The sequence below is a fragment of the Etheostoma spectabile genome, chromosome 23 (genome assembly GCF_008692095.1).
Source record: "Etheostoma spectabile isolate EspeVRDwgs_2016 chromosome 23, UIUC_Espe_1.0, whole genome shotgun sequence".
Taxonomy (NCBI): Eukaryota; Metazoa; Chordata; class Actinopteri; order Perciformes; family Percidae; genus Etheostoma; species Etheostoma spectabile.
The window spans coordinates 14,759,715-14,770,958 of NC_045755.1; the positions used below are offsets into that span (position 1 = coordinate 14,759,715).

General features: G+C 39.8%; 1 protein-coding gene across 1 annotated transcript; it reads right to left on the minus strand.

The window, feature by feature from the left end:
* Positions 1–1,493: 1,493 nt before the first annotated feature.
* Positions 1,494–5,858, minus strand: LOC116673266 (tetraspanin-7-like). The gene has a single exon (XM_032505457.1). The coding sequence runs from the start codon at positions 5,267–5,269 to the stop codon at positions 4,181–4,183; it is 1,089 nt and encodes a 362-aa protein (XP_032361348.1). The 5' UTR covers positions 5,270–5,858; the 3' UTR covers positions 1,494–4,180.
* Between the last annotated feature and the right edge of the window lie 5,386 nt (positions 5,859–11,244).

Sequence of the window (11,244 nt, forward strand, 5' to 3'; positions counted from 1 at the left end):
ATATATATATATATATATATTACTTTTAAAAGATTTAATAGAGCATATATCTAAGGATTTTAAATCAACAAACAATCAAGCGTATTTGTATGAAAACAGGTGTTTTTAAGGTTGTAATGTATGGGTTACTATACTATGCTTAGTATCCCTAATTAAGTTAATTGTATAGACTGATCCTCATCTTTAGTGAGGGGTTTTGGAGCTGTGGAGACTATATTTGCTACACCATTCTGCAGCCTTTATGTTTCCGTTCCACTGAGGATATGTTTTGGTAGAAGTCATAAATATGCACATTAAAAGCACCCAACCTAAAATACTGTAGCTTTCAGAGGTATTGTGAGCAAAATACCCCTTGTGGTTTCCCTGTCTGTAAGTGCAGTTTGAACATCTCTCAGAACTCTTTAGTGTGACAAACTTGCTAGTGGAGAGGTAACAACCTCAGGCAAACTAGGTTCAACAGGGACAGTGTAATCAGACAGAAAGCATCCGCAAGCCTTGTTAGACCATACAATGTAGGCTAATCAATACCAATAATTAGGTCATGAAAATGGTAGTCTTTGTTTAGAGGCCACAGACCAAAGCCTATCGGTTTCCAAATGTAGATATATGTTGGTTTTAAGGTAATGTTTGTGAAGCATTACAAAAATCTAATTTATATTGCCCAATGTGAGCAAAGGTCATCTTTTTCTGCTCCATAAACTAATCAATGTTGGGTCACGCTGTTGTGTTTTGTCACGCTCAGCAGTGTGTCTATCGGTTGTCTGCCTTCGAGGGCAGACTTAATCACTGTCTCAGGTGGTTGAATTGAGATGTTGTTCAGTTAGCCATAATTTAGAATGGCCTGGCCAGAGGTCACTCCCAGCGCTGAGAATTTACCGCTCAGGCACACCTCCAATATGGCCTTTTTTCATAAAATAAAGACCTGGAGCAGTTTCTGAAGGTCTTTAAAATGTAGACAGAATAAAACATATTTCTATTGTTCCACTGGGTGGAAATTTGACAGGAGATTAAATCTTGCCACCTGTCAGGATGAGGTAAATAATCTTTGGGTATTTCCTTCTTAAAGAGGGAACAACTCACATTAAAACCTCAAACAACACATACTTCAAATGTCCCTTTACCAATGCAGTACTGTATGTTGTTTACACTACATCAACATTACAAGAATGCTTTTGTCATTTATATATTTAATAGCCTATATTCAAGGGCAGCAGACCTTTACATTCCCATTGTCAAATCAATATCAGCTGTAATGAGGCAAAGATTTTTGTTGTTTATTGTTGACAGATATAGTTTACAGTTGGTTTCATGCTTGCTTGTTTGCACGGTTGGTGATTATTAGAATACATTACACACATACATATATATATATATATATATATATATATATATTATACAAATATACACATATGTATATACACACACACACACACACACACACACACACACACACACACACATACATTACAATTACAAGAGCAATAAAAGAAGGAAGGCGAATGGATTTGTATTATCTCAGTGCATATAATAATCTTTAAACATGTAATAACAAGTTCATATGAGAAAAACACATTCACATTCATCTATGGTGTGGCTACACATTTTGGCAAATATACATATTTGATTTCCTGCAGAGAGTAAAATGAGAAGATAGATACCACTCTTTTGACTTTCATATTTTGTTGTTAGATCATTCATTCATAGATCATTGGGATTATGTGATCTGACTCTTTAGTTTGTTTGAGGAACAAAAAACCTTTACGTCTGTGATACACTGAAGTCTTAAAACACAATAATTCAACATCTAAATATCACACATATTCTGACATATGGCTGACAGCTGAATTTATAATTAAGCCTGAGCAACACCCAAAATCTGTTCAATGAGACAACTGCAGAAACTGCGTTTGCATTATTACATTATTTATATTTTATATAATTTACTTAAATGATTAGAGAGGGTAGCCTACATTCAGTAGCCTATTGGAAACACATCTACGCGCACAATAATGCAACTACACTGCAAATATACAAGGTCAGACATTGAATTTCAGCAGCAACACTAAAAAACCCTTTTGATAATAAACATGATGCAAGGAAACAGAGTTCGAACTTTTATTTGTGATAAAACTTGGCCTCAATGTGAGAGTTGGTAGCCCTGGCTAAAAATAAAGCTACAGCCTAAAATGGTTAGCTTAGTGTAGGAAAAAGACTGTAAACAGGTGGAAGCTGCTAGCTTAGCTCTGTCTAATGGTAACAAAATATATCTACCAAGTCCTCTAACGCTCACTAATTAGATATAAAGTGTATATTTATGATGTATTCCTTTTGTACGGATTAAACAAAAATTAACTAGCTAGGCTAGCTGTTTCCCCTTGCGCCAGTCTTTATGCTAGGTTAAGCTAAGCGGCTGCTAGCATTAGCTTCATCTTTTTCAGAGTGATATCAATCATCTTACTACTGTGCAAAAAAGCGAATAAAGATTTTTCTGAACATTTTGAGCTATTTTTTTTATGTCAACATTAGTTTGATGTTGAAGAAGAGAAAGTTTCATGCTAGAAAGGGGGATGCACATCTGGGTCATGCCAATGTAGTAAAAAATGCTATTTACAATTATTCAGTGCCTTTTGACTGAGTTTGTGCTACCAAACGAACTAGCAACACAGAGACATTTGGAAGAAACTATGTAAAGCAGTCAAAGTTACCAAAGCACCTTAACACAGTGGAAATGATGACTATAAACACAAAAAATACCACAGACAGCAATAGATTATTAAGCTCTTTTCAAAAGCACCATTCAAGCACAGTGTAGTCTTTGTGATTGGAAAACTAAATGATGCAGATGTGAACATCTGTTAAACACAGCTAGACTAAATCATCTGAAGTGGAAAACGGCTGGTGAACATTCCTGCACATTCAGCGTTGAGGTGTGCTAAATCGCATGATCTACCAAAATGAGGGTAGTTTAACCCTAAATAATACTAGCTTTTACATTTTATATAATGAAGCATATTAATCCATGCCAACATTTAAACATTTCTGAAACAAAATCAGAGAACAGAGTCTCCTTGCACTGCCATCTAGTTTTTGAGATTTACGGTTCCACCCTAATTTGTGATGTCAGACTTTTCCTTTGCAGGTATCGAATGGACACACCCCTCACCCTACCCATTTGTCCCTTCCACACTGAAAGAAGTATTTTTTATTGTGCAGTAGACAGAGTCATGCAAAGACTTGCAAAGTTTGAAGAGATGCTGGTTCCTGAAGTATTTTCTTTTTACCACTAAATTCCCAAATTTTCTTAATGTTAATGTTCCTTAAGAGGTGCTCTAAGCGATGTCACATGTTTTTTAGGCTACACTTTTTATCACATAAAGCAAACATCTCCTCACTATCCATGAGCTGCCCATCCCCTGAACACATTGTAAAAAAAAAAAAGTGGTCTCTGTAGACAGCCCAGGATTTGGGGGTTAGGGTGGTTAGTGCGCCGAAGCACGGAAAGGAGGGAGAGGGGATGGGATGAGGAGGAGGGAGGGGCGAGCTAGCCTCGTTTTGTTAGAAAATACTTTGAACGTCAACAAATAAGTGCTGTCACCCAACATCGCTTAGAGCACCTTTAATATAGAAACGAAGTATTTTAGATAATTTAACAATACCACAGGTTTATGTTATGATCCTCAGTTTTAACTATTTAACGACTAGATTCTGAGAAATTGTGCTTTCTTCACCTTGCTGTAGTCGCTCAATTCGTCCAAATTGAACCCGAAACTGAAAGTAATCTGATTTTTACAAAATGTCAGCCTTAGCTTTAGCGTGCCGTTAGCAATGCTTGCAAAAAGTTGACAAAATGCTCAACAGGACTTGCAGTAGATTCTCCTTTTTATGTTTTAGTTTATGCAGGCTTGTACGTTTGACTGTTTTTATCGAAGAACCATGTAATTCATAAAAGCAGTGGCTGATTTTGTGTGGGGAAAGTTTTAAATGCCCATCCAAATGCATCTGACATTGTCTATGCAGAAAATGAACAAGACTTTGTAATCCCATAAACCTGGATGCTCAAAATAACTCTCCCCTCTTTAGAACTGTATTACTCTTTAAGGGCGAAGTTCAATCCCAAACCTAATTATCTACTAATTGGTCATTCCTTGGCGTGGGTTACCTAATTTTTTAACCTTAACCATTAATGTGCCACTACACGTCGATGTTGTCTTGGTGCCAGTTTGTTGGCCAGCAGACAAGCCAGGGCGATGCCTCCGATTTGAGTGAAGGCCAATCCTAATACTGTGGCAGCAATGTGGAATACGTTGTCGTTGACCAAACTAAAGACTTTGCGGAAGCAGCCATGGGGATGGATTCCTGCAGCAGTTACTCCTTCAACATCATCCGACAGAAGGGGTCGATTCTTGCAGCCCTTGCGTCTCACACAGCAGCTGTCCGGCAGGGACACAGAAGTGCCATTCTCGTTGAGCAGGAAGGTCATATGCTGGATAGCCCAGTCCGAAGTGAGCCAGTCATGCCAACCATCAGCTCCACAACACTCCAGGGACCTCTGCAGGCTGTCTAATGCATCGGCACGGCCCTCATCCTCCGTGTAGCCGGCCACCGCTCGCTGTAAACCGCTGCGAAATCCTCCGGCAATGTCTTCGCGATAGAAGAGACCTGAGAGTCCAGCTGCCAAACCGGCTATTAGTGCTGCGAGTTGAAAAAACCCATAAGCCCTGAGCACGCAGGGGAGATTTGCAGCCACCCCTAGACAACCCAGGAAGCCCCAGGCGGTGATGGCTGCACCTGTGGTTAAAAGGATGAGCGGGGCGTTGGGGTAGCGATTGGCAGACAGCAACATGTAGTCTGCCAGTGAAATCTGTGCCCAAACACCCAGGCTTAAGATGGCTAAACCTGCTGCCCAGAAGAGGCAGCTGAAGGCCAGGAGACCCAGGCGGAGGAGGTGCATGACTCCAAATGGGCGGCAGCAGGGTGGGGCAGCGCCCACAGGTGGCGGTGCAGGGGGTGCCAGGGAGGCCTCTGAACCCACGGACAAGGATAGTCGCTGCTGCTGCTGGTGGAGCTGCTCTTCCTGCTCTTGGTAGGGTGGCAGCAGGTAGCCAGGTATCGCAGAGGGTCGACTAGGAAGAGGAGGTGGAGAGAGCAGGTCAAAACCCCGGGGAGAGGAAAGTCTTCGCACAGCCAGCTGCTGGCGCTCCCAGTCCAAAACTTGTCTGCTGGGACTCGGCCGAGCAGACAGCGAGTCGTAAGGCAGTGCAGAGCTCATGATCCTGGCTCTAGCTTTATCTACTCCTCTCTCTCTCTCGCTTTAACACACTCCTCCTCTCTCTTCCTTCCTCTATCAGTGCCTTCACTCTTGTCCTCCTGCAACACACAATCCCCCCCCCCCACACACTTCTTTACGACTGGTTATTAATCAGCCATCAACACCACCAATGCAGACTGGACTGTAAATCACACTGATGGGTGTCGCGTCGTGCCGTTATCTGCATCCACAGCCCCCCGGTCTCCACTGTATTTATTGTTTATTTCGAGCGTTCTTTCCACCTGCGTGGTCACCAGCTCTAAAAAAAATGCCTCCGCTGATAGTCACATCCAGACATCTGGCTGCTCGCTGCTACACCTCGCTCTGGTCAAAGAGGGAGGTTATTGCAGTGGGACGGACCTGAAACCCACTCGTGCACACCCTCTCTCGGTCTGGAGGAGACATCCCTTTTAGTTTAACTATAAACCAATAAATGAATGGGGATGGCTTTTTAAAATGTAAAAATCTTCCCCATGTTAAACTCTTATGACATAATGCCAGATATAATTACAAGTTAGTGGCCCAACAATTTCAGTCACAAAGGACGTGACTAAAGTGTTTATAGCACTGAAGTTGGATGTAAAGATAAAAGATTAAGTGTGCTGCTATTTAAAAGTCAAATTATGATCATTCACCATCATCACTATTTTGATTCACATCATGCTAATCCTAATTACTGTGTTGTGGATAGTTTCATCTAACAATGTTTTTTCTTTGTCTTTTCTTTTTGTTATATTTAAATAGGTAAATATGTACTATTTATTTTGTTTCTGTTTTGTTTGAATTATGCAGCCACATAAGTTTGATTACGTCATTAGTATCTATTACTTGAATTACTTTAAGTATCTCTTAGTGCTTTTGTTTTGAAAGTACCACCCAGCCTGAGCCAGCAGGTGAAGTCTGCATACTGTATATGGGTGAGCAGGAATGTAGCAGTTAAGACACTTTTTACTAGACAGAGCCTAGAGATGCCATTGTTCCTTTGTTAAAATGTGTTTTTTTTTTTTTTTAAACTGGGCAAATAAACCTCACAAAATGCCATCTTTGCATGGCTAATGAACGTTTTTATCTCTGTGTAAGATTGCTTCCTTCCTCAGTGGATTTGTTTTTGTTTTTGGTCAATCTGAGGACAAATAACCACTACCGTCACTATAGATTTAAAAAAACATTTAGAAACACATGCAATGCTAAAAAAAATATGAATTTTTTCAAACCCCTGAACTCCACCATTTAGACTGCTCTCTGTTGGTCCCCTGTTAAATGATGCAGCCAGTTTTGTTCTGGTGATTCCTGCTCATCAACCCTCCCCCCCCAATCATAGCTCATTAAAGCCTCTCAGTTAATTAACCACATTCATATGGATCTTTTTTCTAAGGACAAGCAATATAGTGACAGGATGACAGGGACAGGGAAAACCCAAAATAGATTGGGATGGTAAAGAGGAAGAGTGAGCAGAATGAAATCTAGTCCCTAAGTTGTGTCTGGGCTGCAGAAGGTAGCTCAACATAGCCTTTGTTTCCTGGATTTAAACAAAATCACAAAAATGAGGTGTGACTGGCCAGGGTTAGCTCACATATTGATTTTCAAGTGCTTGCCAGGTTATACAGACCTTGTCCTCCAGTGTGTGAAGAATACAACAGCAAGCAGGGTGAAGACGGGGGGGTGTTTACCACAGACAACAGGAGAGTCTGTAGAGGAAATAAAGTCATGTTTATGATGTTTATAAATTATATTTAGTCTTTTAATTATCTCACTGGGTTTTATGACCACTCTGGAAATACATAAAGGAAATACATCCCCTGGCATGCAGGATGAGACACCAAAGGACTCTCCAATACAGCTCCTTGAAAAAAAAGCACAACACCTAAACACGCACACGTTTAACTGACACAACACACTGAACACAAGGTACAGCTGAGACTGATGTTTTGCATGTATTAAGACATAAACCAAATATTGTACAAATGAAAAGTTCTACCTGATGATGGTGCTGGAGGGAAAGTTACATTTTGTAACCCTTCCTCTGACCATTGTGTGGAGCTAGAGTGGTATAGTGGGACTTAACATTATACCCCCTATTCTTATTTCATTAACGGCATCTCCTATTGTCCAGCCAAAGCTCTTGATCTGTCGTATTTCCTTCTCGTGGAAAGGTTGGAACACCTTCTGAGTAGGGTGATGTACTTTGAAGTTTGCCCAGTATGTTAATGCAAATCTGATTTTTTTCTGATTTCCAATGGCCTTTAATTCATTTCTACTTGCAAGGGTGATACTGGGGTTGTTGTGATCGCCCCACAACGGAGTATCATGGCCTGATACTGAATTATATCCAACTTTTTCAGTAATGTTCTTGATGCAGACTGGTAAATTGGGCACTTATAATCCAAAACTGCGCTGAATAGGTTTCAGTTTTTTAAGAGATCCTACTTGCTCCCCCCTCCCTACCCCTCAAACCTCTTGTATTTAGTACTTTTTAAAAAGTGTAAAGAAAGAATATTCTATATTCCTTCCCCCTTTTTCCACACAACTCCATCATCTGCAAACTGTAGACCCGTCAACCCTAAAAAACATTTGACAAAAAAAATGTTTTTTACGGTCTTTATTGTATTCCTAAATAATGCCTACTCTTTCGCTTTTCCTAGAAAAACAATGCCTATATTTCTGCATTGAGATCATCAATTCTCTGGTTTATACTTTTCATTTTCCTTCAGTTAATATTTTATACTTGTTCCAATTTCTTCCTCGAATTTCCATCCCCCTTTCTACTCCAAAACCTATGAATATTAGATGATGACCTTTAGTGCTTATTTTAAATACTACTAAATACGACTACTCCTCAGCTGTGACACCAAAGTAAGATCTATTGCCGACTCTGTACCCTCACCTAAATGGTGTTTGGTGTTTTTTGCCCCCAACACTCCTTCCAGGTTCCACGACAACGGTTATGTTTAGGGTTCGGGTTAGGGTTAGCTGTCTGGAAGGCAACGTTGGAGGCTAAAAAAATACTATTACTACTAAATAAGTATTTTTTTTCCCTTGATAAATCTTGCACGTTTAGGAATTTAGCTGCTGCCTAAACCATGAATTTGATTTTCTCCATCTTGGTTTTGGCGTGCTCTGAACCGTTGATGACGTCAGCTAAAAAAGGAGCACTAACCTACCTATGACCTTTCCTATCCACTGATATTCCGGTAGACGTTTTGTGCCTGCCCTGAGCCCATGCCCATTTAGTCTTGTTATGGTTGACTCCTTCTTTTCTCAAGTCACCGTCACTACCCATTTTAAATTTGAGAGCGAACTTCCATCAAAATCCTTTTCCTGGCGTTTCCTGGCCTTCATCAGACAATTTGTCAATTGACTATTCCTGCTATCCTTTCTCCCTCATCCTCTTCTACTCTGCACTCTTTAAACAATCCATCTCCCTATTTTCATCCTATGACATTTCAGACTAAAACTTGCCATGCTGATCCAGCCCCAAACCAGAGTGGGCTAAGAAAAGTCTGCCAACAAGCAGCAAAACCTAACAATACAAACCAGCTCTCAGTGCCAACTGGCTACTTCTTCTTCTTTTTTTTAATGGTGACTGACAATCAGACAGAGCATTTTCGCCACCTGCTGTATCCTTATTACATTCTTCTTATATCCTTTTGATTAGTCCAGTTATTGTTTTGTAAATAGGCAAAGATGTGTTTAATCACCGTTTGACATCACATCTCTGTGTGATTTAAGGACACATATATAATAATAACTATGAATAGAGAGCTGTATATTACGCATCACCTGTGATTTCTTTACAGTTCTGCAAGATCTTCTTTACTTTTTTGAAAATTAATGTATTAACAAAAACATGGTAATATGAAAACTATAAAAAACAAACAGAAAACATACCAAAAAAAATCTTACGTTATAGGATACATAGATTTAGGGTGTAAATTGTTTTCTTCTTTTTAGAAAAATGATGGTTTATGATTGGAAAGTTGAGATCTTTTATGAATTGATGATGTAATAGGTTGATTTGTTTTGTAGAGTAAAAAAATTTGGGGACATAACCAAGATTGGGGACATGACCAAAAAAGATATCATTGGAAACCATTTTGACAAAATGTGCAGACCACATCAATTTCCTTTTTGTATCTTTGTAGAAATATCTTGGAGGGATTAAAAACAATAAATCATTATAAAAAGTCACGTCCTTTACCCCATTTGAAATCAGATATTCCGAAGGTAAGCAACAAATAGTGCAGGTCTGAAGTTATTCCATTAGGAAACAACGTTCAGAACAGAGGCCAATTTTTTTTTAAACATGTATATCACGGTTATCAATAATAATATTTAAACAAGAGAAACAGGTCCGACCAACACCGGTAACAACAGGACCCAGTGGTAGCACTGTAAATACGGATAATAGCCTCTAAGAAGCATTAAGGCACCGGAAGGGATTGCATAAAAATCTAAAGCGTATTTCTTTGGTGTTGTAATACCATACTTGTTCAGAAGATCAGAGTGTGACATTGCACCATTAGAACTGAGGAGCTGCTAACAGGATACAATCCATGGAGAAATCAATGTTGCAAGAACCATGATTTATGTTTATCTAATGTTGTCTCCATTATTCCTGATATAATATCTGTATAGGGAAAATTTGCTTAGGAATAGACCAGGAAATGAGCATTTGTTTGTGAAAATTTGCCAATTTCAAGAGATTTCCTTTAACATTATAGATTCAGAGTAAAACATATTTAAGGCGACAACTAGGCTAAAGTGTCTGGTATTCTCGTCGTTCCCGACCCGTCCGCGACAGTGTGACGTCATGGGAAGTTGCGCATGCTCAGATTTAAACGGTTTACGGCATAGTGTGTCATACTGAAATTTGTGAAATCCATGAAAGACTAAACTTTTCAAGTTTATTCAATTTACAAACTTATTTTACAAACAATAAGAGAAGATGGAAATCATTTCAAAAACGTTTTAGCTATCAATTATTGTTAGGTTGCTAACGTTAGCTCAAAACGCCATTCAACTGACAAACTTTGTTGTGTGTGACTGCTAACTTGTAGCCAGCAGTGAACGAACTTTGTTAAAGAGGTTCATTTTTACTGTACTGACATTACAGGAGTCTCTCGTTAGCATCTTGTATGCTACTTGTTGCAAAGTGACGCATGCGCAACTAACATCTTCACTCGTCGCAAAGTGACGCGTGCGCGACTTGAATCTGCACTCGACTCACATCGGGCAGTGACACTCGAGTCGCGGGCGGTGGTCGCGATACTAGTTGCAGTCTTCTCCTGAACAGAGGTGGCACAACTGAGGAAAGGCTCCCAACATTGCTATTTCTACGGACTAAAAGAAGACGAAAAAGGTAAACAACGGCGAAGAGAAGAAGAGAAGCACTTTGAATGATTCAGAATGCCTGCAGAACGATTCAATGACCTACTTTGTCGGATCAAGCCTTTCATAACATAACTCATCTTAACCCAGTTGGTGTACAAGAGAGACTTGCAGTCACTCCGAGAGTCCTGGCATCCGGTTGCCCTCAAACTCGTCCATGCTTCCTGTTTCCGCTTTGTCGTGCGCCGCAGAAAAAAACAGAGTGGTGGTTAAAATCCTGGAGTGCCAGCGAGCTCTACATTATTTTGACACGTTATTGCATGACTGGTGGCCTTAAGTCTCAAACATTTGTTGTGCTCGTTTGTGTTTGTGGTCAGGCCAAAATAAAGGAATTCAACATCAAGCCCCTTACATATTGTAAAACAGAGATTTATATGAGACAAGATAAAAAATGTCTGTTGTTATGAAAGCAGCCCTCCTGCAGTCTGTGCAGCTGCCTCTACATCACCCTGACCCTTTTACCCCAAAGCCCAAAAGACATTCATCAAGCTGTACACACATAAGTGCACATGCACACATACAAATAATACAATGAAGGAATGTGTCAA

Excerpts from the sequence above, each read along its gene's own strand:
- LOC116673266 (XM_032505457.1), bottom strand. The coding sequence starts at position 5,269 with ATGAGCTCTGCACTGCCTTACGACTCGCTGTCTGCTCGGCCGAGTCCC.